The sequence below is a fragment of the Heloderma suspectum genome, chromosome 2 (genome assembly GCF_057233095.1).
Source record: "Heloderma suspectum isolate Gila_16-S chromosome 2, 16-S_ref, whole genome shotgun sequence".
In the NCBI taxonomy this organism is placed as follows: domain Eukaryota; kingdom Metazoa; phylum Chordata; class Lepidosauria; order Squamata; family Helodermatidae; genus Heloderma; species Heloderma suspectum.
The window spans coordinates 22,271,832-22,291,262 of NC_139459.1; the positions used below are offsets into that span (position 1 = coordinate 22,271,832).

The 19,431-nt window shown below is 40.6% G+C and overlaps 1 protein-coding gene across 7 annotated transcripts in view; it reads left to right on the forward strand.

Moving 5' to 3' along the window:
• Positions 1–19,431, forward strand: part of WDR7 (WD repeat domain 7) — a 307,789-nt gene that overhangs the window by 173,790 nt on the left and 114,568 nt on the right. For all 7 annotated transcript variants that reach the window (XM_084832958.1, XM_084832957.1, XM_084832964.1 and 4 more), the window contains one exon: positions 1,714–1,935. In XM_084832958.1, the coding sequence (XP_084689084.1) occupies positions 1,714–1,935 (222 nt within the window). The remainder of the gene's footprint in view (positions 1–1,713; positions 1,936–19,431) is intronic.

Consider the following 19,431-nt stretch of genomic DNA (forward strand, 5'->3'; position numbering starts at 1 on the left):
GCATATTGAATGCAGCACTTTAACAGCATCATCTTTTACGATTTTAAATGGCTCAGCTGGAATACTGTCATCTCCGCTAGCTTTGTTGTTACTAATGCTTCCTAAGGCCCACTTGACTTCACTCTCGAGGATGTCCGGCTCAAGTGCAGTGACCGCACTATCATGGCTATCAGGGACATTCAGATCTTTTCTGTATAGTTCTTCTGTGTATTCTTGCCACCTCTTCTTAATCTCATCTGCTTCTGTTAGGTCCCTGCCTTCTTTGTCCTTTATCATGCCCGTCTTTGCACAAAACGTTCCCTTGAGATCTCCAATTTTCTTGAAGAGATCTCTCGTCTTTCCCATTCTGTTGTTTTCCTCGATTTCTTTGCATTGTTCATTTAAGAAGGCCTTCTTGTCTCTCCTTGCTATTCTCTGGAACTCTGCATTCAGTTGGGTATATCTTCCCCTTTCTCCCTTGCTTTTCGCTGCCCTTCTTTCGTGAGCTACTTGTAAAGCCTCATCAGACAGCCACTTGGCTTTCTTGCATTTCTTTTTCTTTGGGATGGATTGAGTTGCTGCCTCCTGAACAATGTTACGGACCTCCGTCCATAGTTCCTCAGGCACTCTGTCTATCAGGTCTAATCCCTGAAATCTATGCCTCACCTCCACTGTATATTCATCAGGGATATGATTTAGGTCATACCTGAACGGTTTAGTGGTTTTCCCTACGTTCTTCAATTTAAGCCGAAATTTTGCAAGAAGCAGCTCATGATCTGAGCCACAGTCAGCTCCAGGTCTTGTTTTTACTGACTGTATGGAGCTTCTCCATCTTTGGCTGCAAAGGACATAATCAATCTGATTTCGATATTGACCATCTGGTGATGTCCATGTGTAGAGGTGCTGTTGGAAAAGAGTGTTTGCTATGATCAGCATGTTCTCTTGGCAAAACTCTATTAGCTTTTCTCCTGCTTCGTTTTGTACACCAAGGCCATGCCTGCCTGTTATCCCGGTGATTTCTTGACTTCCTACTTTAGCATTCCAATCCCCTATGATGAAGAGGACATCTTTTTTTGGTGTTAGTTCTAGAAGGTGTTGTAGGTCTTCATAGAACCGATCAACCTCAGCTTCTTCGGCCTCAGTGGTTGGGGCATAGACTTGAATTACTGTGATGTTGAATGGTTTGCCTTGGATTCGTACTGAGATCATTCTATCGTTTTTAAGATTGTACCCCAGTACTGCTTTTCCCACCCTTTTGTTGACTATGAGTGCTACTCCATTTCTTCTAAGGGATTGTTGTCCACAATAGTAGATGTGATGGTCACCTGAATTAAATTCGCCCATGCCTGTCCATTTTAGTTCGCTGATTCCCAAGATGTCGATGTTCAATCTTGCCATCTCATGTTTGACCACCTCCAGCTTACCTTGATTCATTGATCTGACATTCCAGGTTCCTAAACAATATTGTTCTTTACAGCATCGGATTTTCTTTTCACCACCAGACACATCCACAGCTGAGTGTCCTTTCGGGTTTGGCCCAGCCAATTCACTCTTTCTGGCGCTACTTGGAAATACCCTCTGCTCTTCCCCAGTAGCATACTGGACACCTTCCGACCTGAGGGGCTCATCTTCCGGCGTCATATCTTTTGATGTGGAGCAGTATATAAATATTGTAAATAAATAAATAATAAAATACTTGATCATCATCTTAATGTTATTTGTGTTGCATTGCAGGTTCTCTGTCTGGGCTTCCACAAATGAAAAAAATAACTATGTCATACGAAGAGAGGCGAAAGCAAGCTACTGCTATTGTTCTACTAGGAGTAATTGGAGCAGAGTTTGGAGCAGAAATTGAACCTCCAAAGTTGCTGACCAGACCTCGCAGTTCTAGCCAAATTCCTGAAGGGTTTGGTTCAACAAGCGGTGGATCCAACTATTCTTTGGCAAGGCATACTTGTAAGTATCTTTCTCCTTCTGCCTTAAGTGAGCTGTTTTCCTAAAGGTGCACTGCGTCGTATGTTCTGTTACGTTATGGCCCATATCAGCCATGTAATAGGAAATCGTGTTTTCCCACTATGGGAACTAGCCACAGCAAGGTTGAGCTTTCATCTTCCCCCTCCCTTTTCTTCATTCTTGCACCAGAGGAGACAGAGAGCAGATGTTTTCTATTTTAGACTAACAGTAGTTTCCTGCGATGTCAAAGTCAAGAGAACTGTGGTTTCTTTAAACTATGATTAATGAGAGCAAGCCAGAATCCTGGCTTTGTTCTCAATAGTCATAGTTAAAAAAACATAGTAAAAAATCAAAAGATCTGCTTTCAGTCAAAAACTCTGGTGCATAAAAGAAAGTGAGAGGAAAGCGGGGATGCAAGTTTCAGTGGATCATCCTAGCTCATTCTCATAGAGCAAAACCATGGTTTCCTGTTACAACTGAAATGGGCTTATGTCTTGACTGATAGTTATAAATAATCTAAATGGAATAAAGAACAATTGAAGGTAGATTTTTCAATGTGCAAATGCCAGAAAATAATTTTCTGGTGCAAATCAAGTGAACTAAATTCCTAAAACCTTAGAATTATTTTAAATATTTACAGAGTTTACCAATTAGTCATTGTTGAGCTTGTGCATATATTTGCATATGCATGTATAATATTATAGTGCTCTTAAAGGAACACAGGCTGTTTCCTAACCAAAGGCAGGTTCTGTCGACACGTTTGCCTTGAGGATAGCACTTCAGGTTTCAGTGGGATGGAGGAGATAATATTTTAGTTGGGGTGGAGGTGATCATGATTCACAGAAAGGCTCAAAATGTACTGTTGGATATATTTAAGATAAAATTGCAGAAAGTCAGTGTATTTTAAGAGCATCTGTTGAAGTTGCAACATTGATCAATCAAACAATCACGTGCAGGTAGACTGCTGAAAGGTTCCTGCAGGCACATAGTTTTCCGACTATTCAAGCAACAGGAGCAAACCCCTTATTACAAGGGCAGGCAGCCCCATTCTCTTACACCTCCCTGCAGTTGTCTTGCCTTTTTCCCTGTGAGAAGATTCTTTCCCACCCCAATATAGTTTTTATCAAGACCCTGGCTCTGTCCCATTCAAGTCATCCCAAAAGTATATTATATTGGGCTCAACTCTGCATCACCCAACATAACCTCTGTAATTGTAGTCATTCTCAGTGCCCCAGAGTGACTAAAATTACATATGACAGAAAAGGAAGAAAGAGATACTTTTCAAATCCAGAACATCACAACTGACTCGCCTGAATAGAAAAACCAAAATAACCTTCATAAACTAAGGAACTCTGCCTTGAACCCATTGATGCTCTTTTCTCTTAGAACTGTTGCAGGGAGACCATACTATAATTTCACACTTCCCAAGATTTATTTTTATTTTTACAGGCTTCCAGCCTAAATTTATGACCAGATTGTAACCGTTAGCTCTTGAACCAATGCTTCCTCTAGCAATCATCCTTCTGTTGAGTTACCCCACTGATGTATTTGTAGAGTGCTGTCTTGTCTTTTCTGCTGCTTTTTTCCTGCTCCCTCTTTGTTCTTTATAAACTTGAAAGCAACTGGATCTAGAATTGTGACAATCCCACCTTTCATACCAAGGGTACCTTATAAAACCAGTGAAATGCAGAAAATAATTATGCCAGAAGCCTTTGTGTGTCTACCCAAACCTCAGGGAAGTTACTCATTTTTCTTTCCCCTGTTTATGGATATTGTAGTAATTGCCAAAAGGATTCTACAGTCTAGTGGCCTTGGATAAATTCCTAAAAGTTACCATGATACTCCTTCATTGTATAGAATCTAATAAAGCTGAGCGCTCTTTGACGTCTGTATGCTTTCAGTCCAGATGCACTTTTTGTCTCATTGTTAATTCTCAATGCAGATATCACTTAGTTCCTTCTCCTCTTTTATTCACACAGGCCAAACTGAATGTCAAACATTAAATTCTACAGATCCTCCCACCCCCATACTGAGAGTCAGTGCCTGTTTCAGCTTTTAGATCTTCTGTCCATGAAGTAGTAAGCTTCAATACCTGGGTTTGTTGGTAACAAGGATTAAGATTTCTAAAATTAGCTATTCCCATGTGGTAGTAATATCATCCCCAAGTCAAGTCCTCCTCTCTTCCTTTTTTCACAATAGCCCTGTTCAGGCATTCACCTGAACTTGTGAGGGCTAAAAATGTGTAGGTGGTTGGAGCCATGCATGCTGGCCCACCCCTCAGTTCCCAACCTCCCCACGTTGGGCAAAGAGGTCTGAAGAGGAGTTCTGCTCATGTTCACTCAACACAGCAAGGTCTGAACTGAGGGGGTGAGGCCTGGCCTGCATGGAGACGTTGAGGGTGAGCCTAGCATGTGCAGGCCCTGTCCCTCTAGACACTTTTATCCCTCATGAATTCAGGTGCATGCCTGAACATGGCTACTATAAATCACTGAATGAGGGGTTGGGGGTGGGATGGAGGCAGAATTATTGAGCACTGCTGTTCTTCTGGATCTCTGGCCTGAGAGCAACTGTATATAAAGACCTTTCCACTAGAAAACCTTCAGTGTGTTGTCTGTCCCAATAGTTTACTCACCCTTACTCTTGCCCTCCCCCTCCTCCTTCTGAATTAATCATCTTCTTCTTCATCTTCATCATCATCATCATCACCATCTGGAGTGGATATTGAGATCAGTTCACTTCCTGTTTAATTCTCACAATATAAACATCAGGGCTCACCCTTTTGGGAAAACATCTATGTACTCTATTTTATGTTTTGTAATTTTTGTATCACCACCAGTTGTCTTTACATAAATTTCCCTTGTTTGGATATCAGAAGCTGCTGGTTTTGTTTTCAGAAAAAGGTCATGTTTCTTTGTAATATCTCCATTGTAAAAAAATGGTGGAGAGTGCTGAGAGGTTTGATGTAGACTTTTGCATACAGCATTACATTTTCACCTTTTACAATCTCAGGTTTATTTGTGAAGGCTGGGCTATAATCAGTGCTAAACAGTCTGTTGTGTTGGCGTTTGCACTCACTCTCAGCCAGGTCCTTCCCCCACAATGGAAATGCATAAAGAACATCTTGACAGGGTGAGGTTACTTATCATTAATTGTAGTTCTCGGAGAGACTGAGTGTTGCCTCTCTATAATCACATTTGTTTGACCCCTTTGCCTTCTCCCTCAACTGCTGCTCCCTCGTAAGGAAGAGCATAAGCTCCCTCAAATACAACTGCAAATGTATGATACCACAGGTCCCTTTAGGATTGAAAATATTGGCTGCCCCTTATCACAAGTGAACTCTGGATAATGCTTGTAGTAGACCATGTTCATTTGGTAAACAGGTTTCAGCATGCAAACCACAAATACTTGAATGCTTCTTCTTATCCCTGCTAAGGGATAAGAATTAAAAAACCAAATTGGCATCCGAAACTGTCTTTCAAAACTGCTCAATACTTAAAAAAACATGATTGGGGATTAGTGACTGGTTGAAGAATGAGGTAAAGGTGGATTCAGATAACCATTTTTTCCCACCGTGGCTTTTTTCACTCACCAGATGTGTGCAACAAAATCACATGGAAGGAGTCTTGCACAATTGGCTTCATGTCCACCATGCTTGTTCGACAACCCTCAAAGTTCTGTCCTGTGAAGTGGACCATATGTGGGATCATTTCTCATTAACCACTGCCTTGCATTTCTCTATTTGGATTTTCCTGTGTGTTAACAATGTAGATTTTTGTAAACCACTGTGATATTTTCTGCTGCTTTATTAGTTGCTTTTTAGCTAAGTAAGCTCTCAAAGTGATTGGCAAAATTAATAAAAATAGGTTTGTTATATTAACTGACACAAGTTAACATTACTGTCCCATAGCATCCTCTGGTGGAATGGCTGGCAATTAAACATGGAGGTCCTGACCCCTGGCTCTTCTGAAAGAAGGTCGAATTCAGTGAGCCAGGACAATGTAACTTCCAATCATTTACACACCAGTCAATACATGAATAGCTGGTGGACCTCCAAACCTAGATGGCAAAAAAAAAAAAAAAAAATCCATATGTGAGAATCAACATATGTTAAATTTCAGGTGATGAGCTAGCTTTCATATTACAAAGTAGGTTGTTTATAACCATGTTACTTATATTTGTGTATAAATATAAGTATGCTTCTGAAGTCACTATTGGGTGTGGGAAGTGGGCCTCATTAACTGCCTATAGGTAGTTGCTGGAGGCACCATTTCCATTACCTTTTGAACCCAGTTGTTTATGACTCCTGATGTACAGGAGTATTCATTTATATTTTCTTCAGTGTTTGCTCAGGAGATCTACTTTTACAATTGCACAGCATTGAAGTCTACTGGAACGAAATTTTCTAAAGTATCCAAGTGAGGCAGCAGACCCTACAGACACCCAAGTGCTAGATCCTCACCATTTAATTTGCACATTGAGGCTTAACCTGCACTCTGAAATGGTATTCCATACAAAAAAAAGGAAAAGGAAAATCCCCGCAAATAAAAAGCTGGCACGTCAGGAAGAAAGGCTAGGCTAGAAATTCCTCCTTGATATTCCAGTTTTTATGTGCAGTGAATGTTTTGTCTGGAAGAGCATTCAGTGATCTGAGTCACCACCTGCCATCTGGAGGGTATAGCCAAGAGCCAGGTTTACAGCAGACCTTGGCCAGAGTTACGGGAATAGTGTATGGCAGTCAGATAATAAGTAAGATTTCTTCCAGTTCTGGCTGCTGGATCAGACCTTGTGTTACCAAAACAAGTGCATTTTTTTAAATTTCAGTCTCAAACTTTGTTTGCTTGATGTAGGCCTTGTTGGTATTAATGCTTTGCTGTTCAGTCATGATGATTTGGGGGTGCCAGGAATTCAGCATGTATCAGGCACGTTCTGTCTGCATATTTGCAAGCAGAAGGGCTGAATTTCTAAAAACATGAACCAGTATGAAAAAGAGCAACTTCTCTGCATTATCTAACAGCATCAAAAATATCCTGGACAAAAAATCCAAACCAATAACAATAAATTGTGTAAGTGTGACTCTTACCTGGGAGTCATGCCCCTCCCCCATCTTCCAGATTTTTTGGTTTGGTTGTTGTATCTAATTTTGGCTTTGTACGATTGAACAGTTTCTGTTAGAGATTGAAAAGGTATATGACACATGGACACAAGTAGAAGCAAATTTATTGGGGACGCTGGAAGGAACACCTGTTCTATAAGCAGTGAGAACCAGAAGTTACACATATGTTTCTAATGTGACTCAAGGCGTGTGTGTGTGCGTGCGTGTAGAGCACAAAAACCCCTATACCTATTTGTATGAAATTTCGTCAGTTTCATCCCCACACAAAGGGCTACTATGCCTACAAATTTCATCCAACCGATCAAACGGCAAAAGTGTTATTTCCAGGTATAGTGAATGGGAGGTACAAAGCTTTGGATTTTCTAATCAAGATTTGGATTTGGCCCTGAGTCAAATTGAACTGAGGTGAATCCAAATCAGGGTTCAAACTGAATCACATCAGTGAACACCCCTAGTCCTTTATCTTATCTATGCCTTGCTACACAGCAAGATACCAAATGAACACATACAATGCAGTTCTGCTGCTGAAACTAAGCAGGTCTGACCTCTGTAAGTTACCTGGATGGGAGATCACTTAGGAACAAATAATGATGCCTTCATACAGACTCCAATATTGGTCCATTTAACTCAGTATTTTTATTCTGACTGGCAGCAGCTCTCTAGAATCTCAGTGGAATATCATTCCCAGCCCTACTGCTCAAGCAAGCACTCTACCACTGACTTGTGGCCCTTCCCATGAAAACCAAATGTAAACTGCTTTACGCTATCTGTAGGAACAGCAGCGTATAATAAAGAGAAATGTCCTTCAATGTAAAGAGAACCTTAGTAAGAAAAAGTTTAAGAAGCCCTGGCTTAAAGTGAAGAGATGAAAAAAATCATATGCCAGAATACAGCAACTTAATTTGCAGTAACAGCCAGAAAGTAGTTATTTTGATAACCAAGCACCTCATTGATTTTAATATAACATGTAAAACTCTTATCACATGCTTACCTGCTGTTGTGTTTAATGCCAATTAATTGTGATATTTCTGCTCCGTAAGGAAGGATGTGATTCTTTAGGAATTCACACAGTGACCTTGCCTGACATCTCACATTAATCTCTGTTGACCTTACAAATGGTTCATGAGATATTTAATTATAAAATGCCACATAAAGAATTTCTCATTACAGATTCACCACATCACACCTAAACAGCAGCTAATGCTATGTTTATAAAGTTAATGGGCTGATAAATCTGAATGACTCTTCTGTCCTGAATATGAAAATACTTGGTTCAGTCATTAAAGCAGTGTATTTTTCAAACGTTGTGCCATCAATACAGCTATTAATGATAAGCATTTTGCACTTCAACTCAGTCAATGTCATGTTCAAAAATATATTGTTAGGCAATGGGTGCTGAGCTTTTTACAAAATATGTTATTTATTCACATTTCTAACCTGCCTCACTCACAAAATCCAAAAAATCAGACCTCCTGTCCATTAAAGCTTGAAACATGATAACCAAGCCCAAATAAAAAGACATTGCTATGTTATGCACATTCAGAAGATCAGTGCACATTCAGAAGATCTGTCTACATTCATGCCCAATCAGCTTGCCTTCACAGCTATGTGCTTCATTAAGCACTGAGATGACAAGGGACCAAGTCAGATGGAAAAAGAATTTGGTATTGACATCATCATACTGAGGGCACTGAACTCGAGTCTTATACAAACTGAGCAGGGCAGTTAGGAGCCTAGTCCACAGTGTTGGCTTCTGGGAAGTGAAGATGGCAAATAAGTGTCTGATATGGTATCTGGATCTTTAATGACATAGAATCACAGAATAGTAGGGTTGGAAGGGGCCTATAAGAACATCGAGTCCAACCCCCTGCTCAATGCAGGAATCCAAGTCAAAGCATCCCTGACAAGTGGCTGTCCAGCTTCATGTTGAATGCCTCCAGTGTGGGAGAGCCCACTGCCTCCCCAGGTAATTGGTTCCATTGTCGTATCGCTCTAACAGTCAGGAAGTTTTTCCTGATGTTCAGCCGGAATCTGGCTTCCTGTAACTTGAGCCCATTATTCTGTGTCCTGCATTCTGGGATGATGGAGAAGAGATCCTGGCCTTCCTCTCTGTGGCTACCTTTCAAGTATTTGAACAGCGCTATCCTATCTCCCCTCAGTCTTCTCTTCTCAAGGGTAAACATGTCCAGTGCTTTCAGTCTCTCTTCATAGGGCTTTGTTTCCAGTCCCCTGATCATCTTCGTTGCCCTCCTCTGAACCCTCTCCACTTGGTCTGAATCCTTCTTAAAGTGTGGAGCCCAGAACGGGACACAGTACTCCAGATGAGGCCTAACCAGTGCTGAGTAGAGGGGAACATGTTAAGGTGAAGATGAGGAATTCCATACAGGGTTTTCATTTTGGGAAGCAATCCCATGTTTGTCACCATGCCTAGTTCCACCTTAAGTATCGTACTTAAAATTAATTAGATGCATTCACTTATCTTGCTGTACCACAGGCGTAGACAAAAGTATTAGGGATGTGCACCGCCCACACAATTTGGTTCAGATCTCGATTTGTAAAATGGCCTGATTAACCTTGGATCAATTCAGAGGCTCCCCAATTTGACTCAGATCCAAATGTGAATCTAGATTTGGGAATCCAGAGCTTTATGCCTCCCATTCATTGGAAAACAACCATTTACTATAATGTAAGTGTAGCAATTGGGACCAGCACCTCTTCAGATGTATCCCAAGAAGATATTGGAACTAATTCTGAATCAGTCAGGGAGGGGGAGGGGGACGGTGCCTTCAAGGTGCCAAGGCTGCAGAAGCAGATCGGTGAGAATCACTGTGACAAAGAGGAGGATGCCCAGCTGCAGCTTAATCTTCTGGGGGATGGTACCCAGGGCCCTTTGAACACATGGGAATGCAGGATTCTAATGAGGAGAAAGGACAGGGAATAAAGAACCCAAGGGGGTGACGTCAGCTGAGAAGGGAGGAACAACATAGGGTCCTGAGGTAAGAGGCTTGCAGCCCAGAGGCAACCCACTGGAAAGACCTGCATTGAAGGCGGGACTTGGTAGCCCACATAGGTTATGACAGGACACTTGGAGCAGCCCTTGACAGTTTCCTTACAACTCTCTTCCATAGTGCTGTATCCCGAGATACCTACCTGTACCTTAGTTCTGTTTTATGAAAAGCCAGCTAGTGAAGTCTGCTCCTAATTGCTGAATGTGGATTGTGTCTGCAGCCTGAGGCAAAGCTCATCTGTCTGTAGTTTGCATAATAAAGGTGTTTGACTGGAAATATAACTGGGCCATTTGAGTACAAAGGAACCCAGGGACTGGGCACTCGACAGTAAACACAGTAGCCCCTTGTGAGGGAATGAAACCTGCAAAATTTCTGACAAATAGAGGGGTGGGTGGTACTGGATACTTCTAAATAGGGATGTTGGAGAATTCTGCTGCCGACTCAAATGAGGCTGGATTCTTCGGAATCCAGCCTCCGGAATCCACGGCAGAACAGATCACTTACCTCCACTCCAGGAGGATTGCCGGCGGAACGGCACACTGGCTCCGTATTGCTGGGAGATACACAGTCGCAAATGGCATAGTGGATGCCACTTGCGGCCGTAAAGTGCTGAGTTTAACCTAAATGCAGCCGTAAACGGCTAGCCTATCGCAGGAAAAAACAGATACAAATGGTGTATTGGACGCCACTTGCAGCCGTAAAGCCCTTAGATTAACCTAATTGCAGCTGTTTACGGCTGCATTTAGGTTAAACTCAAGAGCTTTACGGTTGCAAGTGGCATCCGCTATGCCATTTGCGGCTGTGTGTCTCCCAGCGATTTGCCAGCGGTACGGAGCCGATGTGCAGCTCTGCGGAATCCTCCTGGAGTGGAGCCACTCCGGAGGATTCCGGAGGTGGGGGGACGGATTGCGCCCCCCCCCTCCCGGCTAGTGGAGTCCCCACTGGATCAGAAGGTGGGGAATCCGTACATCCCTACTTCTAAACTTTGGTGTTTTTTTTAAAAAAGAACTCCTGATAACTTTTATTTCTCAGCAGAATTAGAAGAAAATTTATTTATTTCATTTCATTTATATATTTCTATACCTCCCAATAACCAAAGCTCTCTGGGAGCTTCACAAAAATTACAAAATGAAACATAATTCTGTGTGAACAGAATGCTAGACTAGATGGACCCTTGTTCTAATCCAGCGTTGCTCTTTTTATGTTCTCTTCTTATAATAAAAATGCTTTAACATACAGAATTTGAAAACAGTTTAAAGGAGCTAAAAAAACCAGTTACAGTAAGATATTTACTGTCTTTTTATCCCACTTTTTAGATAGTTATTGACTTGGTTCACACATCACGGTAAGTCATTGTCCATTAATTAACCTGGGCAGCTCTGTGACATGTGCCAGCTACCATTTTGAATATGCAAGTCACAGCAGCGGTGTGTCGCAGCTCCTTGTGTTCTGTGCACCCAGACATGTGGGTTATTTGAGGGTTAAACAACCCTCGGATAACCCTATAACAAACCATGAATTGCATATTCAAAATGGCAGCTGGCTTACTGTGACATACAAACTGGCCCATGGTCTCCCAAAGTGGCTCCCATCAGTAAAAAAGAGAGAGAGGCCCTACCATCAGGTTGACAAGACATAGAAGGGAAGGGGAGGGGAAAGAAAGAGGGGAGAGATAAGTTTTTCAAGGCTAAAACAAGGTGGTGAACTACAAGCAGGCATTTAAATGCACTTTGGGCCAGGCTGATCTTCCCTTGCTGGTGTTCTTGCTTGAATAAGGCTCTTGTTTCTTAGGCCAACGGATGGGGCCAGAGTGGTCTTTCCTCAAGTGTTCTGCTCCATCTTTGGCTGATAGATGGGCCAGGTTGGTCCCCCTCTTGATGTTAGTCCTGGGAACCAGGGGGTGCAGCCTTCCAGTGGACCAAGTCCCCTGGCTGATGGCAGTAGACAGAGCGTACTTCTCTTCTGTTCCCAAGTCCCAGGGGAACTCACTCAGAAGGGCTCAAGCCTGCCAAGGTTTAGATGGGTTTTGTGCCAAAGCAACTTTTACAGTTTGTTGAAGTTCCCCAAAAATGTGTGCCTATCTCCCTACTTCTTTCTGGGCAATTGTTTTGAAAATGGCATACAGCATAGTGGTGGTGCTGGATAAGAAACCTGAAATTTTTTGGCGGGATAGGTACAGTGGTTAATTGTAGAAGGGGAGTCTTCAAAAAAATTTCATGGAGGGGGGAGTGATTAGTTTCTGTTTTCTCCCTCAGTGCTTCATTTTGTGTTTTGGCAATTTGTATGAAAGTGGCATTCATCATAGAGGTTCCCCTAGGCAGGAAACTTGCCAAATTTCAGAAGGATAGGGGCAGGGGATAGGGAGTTATCATGAATGAAAAACCGTTTAAGGGTTCTTTGTTTTCTGTTCAGTTGGTACCAATGTCTCAAAGTACAATAGGACAGGGGTGGATGAAGGATGTGGAGCATGAGTGGCAGAGGCAGAAGGACTTGAACATCCAGTGCTACTTCCTTCCAGGTCCCACGGAGTTCACAAAAACTAATTTAATGTTCCTTTTCCTGGGAGAGAGAACTAGCAAATAGCACTGAAACAGTCCTGGATATATTACTTCAACATCCCTTCCCCAAAGCACTGGGATTGGGACCCCTGATAAAAATCTTCCACTGTGATTAGAAGCTAGAGCTGTCAGTCACAAAACTTTACCCTCTCCTCTACCTCTCGCCACCCTAGGGTTTTCCTTACATGGAAAGCTTGAGGGGAAATTTCTCAATTTTTGTCTGGGACTCTGTGACCTTCCAAATGGGAGGGTTCAGATTTGGTCTGCTTCGGAGGAGTCCTACTTCAATTTGGACATGTCCCAAATCTCTCCGATCATGCTGATTTGGTTTGGGATTCAGAGAAATCTGAAGCATACCCCTAGTAGATACACCAAGAGAAATCTACCCAGGATTTCCAGTACCATGTGCATAAGCACTGTCGGCCATGTTCAGAACAATTGAACCATTTTAAAGGTTTCGTGGCAGCATTTTCTGAAAATGAATTTCTCTTAGTAAAACTGTTTATTTTAATGAAGCTGAATTGTGTGCATTCTTCTAAACCTATAGCTTGCAGTATAAAAGTTGCATTCATTTGATCAAGTGAAATAACTTAATTCACATCAAAGTTATTCTTTCTATGAAAAAATGTTAAATGCTGTATTCCTTCTATCAGACTATCAGTTTTGCAGTAATTATATTTATATGCTATCGAAGTAAATAGCTGTTTTGATAGCCTTGTGTAATTAATATTGCCATCTCGAAATACAAATATAGAATCTGGTGCACACTTGAGAAACAAGGCATGTTCTGTATTATAAACCCTTCTATATTATAAACAAATGTGGGCAACAACAACAAAGATTGTATACTGTTTCCATAGTGCTATAGTATAGTTTCATAGCTGGGCTAAGAATACACTTAAAGCTGGTATAGTTGGATTCTCTCCATAAATTGAAACAAGTCTGAGCTAAAGCTCATTTACTGTCTTGGAACAGAATTGATCTTGCTTTCACATTTGATTCACCCACTGCAGATTTTGAGAGGAAGAAAAATAGCATTGTTAGGTCAGTTTAACTAGGCCAGAGTTAGACAGAAAAGATGGGCAAACTCGTTTTAATCCCTTTCTTTCTCTCTTTGTGGCTAAGTTTATTAGCAGTTGGACCAATTTAAATGTATTTTAGCGCCTGCTACAGGGTAAAATATCTGCATGTATTGTTCTCCCATGGAAAATGCTGTAAAAAGTGATGTTGCTGCTTTGGGTATTTGATTAAGGCACCCACCGGTCTAACAAATATTATCCAAAGAAGCCGTGTGCACCTCACTCTATAACAGCTGACACACAAAGGTTGATTGCTCCCTTCTTCCATGTTTCTGAGCCCTCCTATTGAGACTATGTAGAACTATCGATGAAACAGCTGTGTTCATTCCCACTCAGTCCAGTCAGGAGCATTACATCAGCTTGCTTTGTTGCTAGCCTTAAATAGCTAGATGTCTTGATTTTGAAACTATTGAGATCAAATGTTTTTTTTTTAATGTTGGAGTTAGCATTTATGATGCACTAAGCATTTATGATGGAGAGATATCACTGGTGTGACACCCAGCCCCTATTTTATATCACAGTGCATGTGGAGATTTGGTTTGCTCAAAGGTGCATGGGTATTTCATTTGGGAGCATGATATGTGTTTTGAAAATCATGGTCCAAACTGACTGACAGAGGAGTCCTTTTTATGACTCTTGCTATTAAAAACCAACTTTATTTAGAATATCTGGAAGATAAGATTAAAAAAAAAACATACCCTGGCAATCAACAAATTATAACGGCATGCCTCATCTGGCAGCTTGTTCCAAAGCCTCAGGGCCATTGCTGAGAAAGCCCTACTTCTCCTTGCTAATGTCTTGGTCTCCATTAATGATGATAATGTGAGCAGAGCCTTACACCACAATTTCAAAACTGGTGGGGAGAAGAGCTGAATTCAAACATTTGATGTCAAATTTGAAATGACACCAAGTAAACTAAAGAATTGTGGGCATGACAAGCAAAACATGATACATTTCATGTTCTCACGCAGCCCTCCACATTGATGGTTGCCACTTGTGGAGACATACAAAGAGCAGCGACAGATATGGGTCTTCTGTTTTTGGTGTCAGCCCTGTGCCTCTTGTAATGTCTAGTTCAGTTTTTCTCTCAGCCTTAACTCCAGTTAACCTAAATTCTCCATCTGCTGATTTCCACTAGACAGTCTTTGGAATTTGTGACAGCATAGGATATTGATATAGTTATGCTATGGTCATTCTGTACAGGTTCTCAGTTAGAAATTAAAGGAGATCAAGACTAACTCAAATCTTTGTGAGGCTTATTTTGTTTCTTGACACTGAGATAAAAGTTCTAAATCTGGGCTCCTTGTACGTATGTGTCTAAAGCCTTCAAAGACCATAATACTCTCTTAAAATTAGGCCTTCTTAAACACCCAATTAACTTCAACAATGATTGGAGTTGAATTTTCATAGACATTGCATAACGGTAAAATAATGTTATTAGCATTGTCCAAAATGTAAGAGTAGAATTAACTGTTCTGAAAAACACATTGTTGCCATCGTATTTCTCTTAATTTTATTCTTCACTGAATCTCTTAATATTTGTTTAGAGTTTTTTAAAAAAAAAGAATGAACCACAAGTCTTTATTTGTGAGCTTGCACAGAAATGTACTTGTAGCATAGATGGGCTAAGGCACATTTAAAATATATACTCTTGCTCCTTTTTACAGTAAAGCAGTAAAGCTATTAAAACCTGGCACACAAATAAGAGATCTTAAGCCTCTTTTAATAAAACAATTAAAGTAATAAAAATATGTCTTACTCTTTTATTAATCTCATTGCTAGGACATAAAGGGCTTTGGGTGAAATCTTGAAATCAATTGGCATCTTCCCCTGGGGTTCAAAATGTCAAGATTTTATCTCATATATTTGCACTTATTAGTGTATGTTTAAATTTCATTTTAGGTGATAGTGACGAAATCAGCAAAGGCTGCATTACTTAAAATAGTTTTCTACAAGGAGTATAGAAACTTGGCTGGTTTTGGCTTAATGCACCATTGGATTAATCTATATAAATGTTATAAACAAGATTTGATTTTACTTTAGTGGTTTTGTGATGTTTCTATTAATAAATTATGTACTGTATTCAGATACATTCATCTAAACATTTGTTATATGCTGCTAGTTTCGAAGTTAGATAAGAGGTTTCTGAAAATTTCATTGTCCTCCTCCCCCCCCACACACACACCTCCATATAGCAGAGAACACTAAAGTCAGATCTGGGAGTGAATGAAAGCTTGTCTTATCAAAATTCCCAACCCATTAGCCCTTCCCACACCAAATATATAGTTGGCTCATTCAGTAACGATTGCCTCTTAACCAGTTTTGTTCTATGCTATACCATTGTTTTCTGTTGTTTCCCAAATTCATCACCATCTATAGCTTATTGTAATCCTTTGAGCTATTATGTAAACTTGTTAATAGACACTAAGTAAATATGAAGACGCCAGCCGCCGCACATCCTTGCTAATGCAGTCCTTGGCTACTGTACCAAGGCCGATGTGTATTGGCGGATTTGCATTAGCATAGACGCTGCTCATCCTGCACAAGATAATGGACTCAAAGGTTAAGAGCAAAGGATCGCAACAGCCCCAATCAGCGGAGCTTTTCTAGGGCTAATTACCTCTTCACTGCGCTGACTCTAATGTGACATGTTTATTGCCTTAACTAACAACTCATTAGCTTAGTTGATGTTTTTGTCAATATTAATTCGTTCATTTAAGCCAAGTCAAAGCTTAAACAAAGATGTCCAGACTGAGAAGTGGGCAGCAGAGTGACTTTTGTTTAGTTCATCTTTTTTTCCCTCAGCTCAATTTAAGTAAGATAAATGTTGACAAGAGAAATATTTAGAGTATCTGTAGGTAGTAGGTGTTTGCTTGTGTTCAAGGCCCAGGGTGCTTTATTTAAATAGGGGGAGGCTTAAATGCTTTGGGAGTGAAATGTTTAATAAATTAAAACTTACACAATGTGTGTCGTGGGAAGAGCCAATTGCTATTCTTTGTAAACTAGTCTGGTCTCTGATAGGTTAAACTGGGTTACCTAGGAAGACGTGCTGATTGGCCCACTCCCTCTCGGCTGCTAAAGATGGGAGGCAGTTCAATAAACAAAAATAAGAAGCTGAATTTTGAGAACTGCCTGTAGGACGGGAAAAAAAACATAAAAATCAATACTTTGTCTCAACCACAGCAATAAGTAGCTAAATGAATGATATTAAAAAGAGCTACTGTATAATAGGATCACAGTAATGATCAATTACATTTATCTGGGAAAGTTACTTGTTTAGCCCTCATTCACATTTTACTAATGGATGATTGCTGCAGTTCATTATTTCAGCATGCTTCATTTGAAAATGAAAATAATCCATTACAAGATTCATTATCACAATTTCAGTATGCATAATCTGGACATGGAAATAAATATGACAGAGGCTTTGTGTTACATAGAGGCTGCTCTTGTGTTTAAAAAAAGGAGGGAGAAATGTGAAAGAGTAGACCAAATTAATTTTGCATTTAACAGGCTGGGAGCTGATGATGTAGCGTAGTATGGATCGGAAGGCTCCCAGTCACTTCTCCTAATTGAATGTAGCTGTTAACTCCAGAGCAGTAAATGTAAATGAAAATGTGGAGTTTATTGTGTTATCTATAGAGAGCCATAAACATTCAAAGTGCTTTTCACATCTCACTACTTCATAGGGATGTGAAGCCAAAGCGACTGGTGTCCATAAAGCTTCAGTATAGGGTGGACGTACTGGCAGTGAAAGAATGAATAAAAGCATATTGTGGACATCTCTGGAAAAACTGCACAAAGGCACGGAGAAATCAGAAAATGAATTTAAACAGTTCATACTCCCAGCAAGTCCTGTCCATAGCTACAGTGAAAAAAACCATACAGAAAACATACAGAAAATAAAATATCCAATTAAAATAAATAAATATTCAAATTGTAAGCCTAGCTTTCAAAAACCAACCTAAATGGAAAGGTCTTATAGTGCTTCTACAAGTGCTCAGGCTTTTAATAATCTTGGTGATCATTACATATACATCAGTACTCTGGTTCAGATCAGCCCTGTTACTTCTTACCTGGCACAACAAGCTTCCACTTGCTCCTTCCTGCTTATTAGCACACTAATTCTAGCCACTTCAAGAGTTAAAATAGCTCTGGTGAGACCTCTACCAGCCAGGTCTATTTCCTGGGAAACCTCACCAGTGTCTTCCACGATGCAAGAGCCTCATTTGTAAGAACATTTAGCAAAAAAATGATTGCTGGCTCTGATCGGGCAGCATCACCCTCTGATTCAACCTCAAGATGACTTGTTCACCTTGGCACCCCCACAATATGAAGCTAGGTACTCTAACAGAAGATTCACAACCATCCCAACATTGTACCCAAGTGACCCTTTTCTTTCTTTGATATAAGTGGATGGTCCAAGAGAAAGCTGTGAAGGCACATGATACAGTTCTCTTGTTGAAAAGTAAGTCTGGCACAGCCCTTCCAGGCCAGTGTGTGTGTTTCTCCATTTCCCATTCTGACTGGCTATATTCATATTACATCATGTTTTGCTCTTTTTTTAAGGTAGCTTTACTCTTTTCTTGATCTGTGAATGAACATTGAACTACGTTGAACATTTTAAAAGGATATTATTCAGACAAGAATAGAAATTACTGAATTGAAATGGCTTCCACTTATGTCTACAACTGAGAGGTTTTGCCACATCAAAGTTCCTCTTCCTTTAAACTTGTGAACAGTAAGAAAATTGTTGAACATAAAATTTGGCCATTCTCTATGACCCCAGTAGCTGTGGTGGGAGAGCTTGGTTCACTTAGCAACACTTAAAATAAGTGGCCAGTCATTATTAATTCATTTGGCATTCTTTGTAATAATATAAATCCTAGTGAACTAACTTGGTTTTAAAGTGCTTTAAAACTGTAACTGTAATTGAGCTATTAATTAATGCATCATCATTTTAATGCAGCATTCTTTTCTTCCATTTACTCTTCAGCCACCAATGTCAGTAGCCATTTTGGCAGCCATTGTTTTTTTTTCTGTTTTCATTTCCCTTCTGTAGATGTGACACCCATGTCATTATGAACCGACGTTCAACATGGGTGACTTGTTCGGCATTGGTATGGTAGTGTGGTCCTAGGACAGCCTCTCCTGTCTTCAAGCCAGAGCCAAGTGTGTGACCAGGAGAGAGAAGAGCCATCACATAGGAAGTTATAAAGGTGCTCTAGGATTCTCTAACCAGTCCTGCACTTGGAAAAATCGTAAAGAAACACCTACAGGTGATGGCTAATGGCAGCAGTAATCATTCTGTGGGTAGTATCTGTCTGACTTCAGTCACTTCTGTGATATTCTGCCCAGCTGTTAGGCTGTACAACACTGAGTTTATACTGTATTGCTCGAATCCTTGCCCATTGGTCACCAAGTTTTTTCTAGTGGCAGTTACTAAAGATGTGGCCCACACTTTTCACCAAAACTTCTGTGCCAGTTCTCTTCTGCCACGTTTCACTAGAGGCACATTGAGAGAATCACAGGATCATTGCCATTTTGCAGCTCTGTAATGAGTTCTTTTAGGGATGCCAAGAGGGGAACTTTCAGAAAAAAATACAGATGCATGTGTGGATAGCCCAAACGTCTCTTTATGGTCCAATATTCATCAGCATTCATTAGCTATAGATGGTACCAGGTGAAGCATTATACAAAAAACATCTTAGAGTTATTTAAATATTGAGTTCAACTGCTCC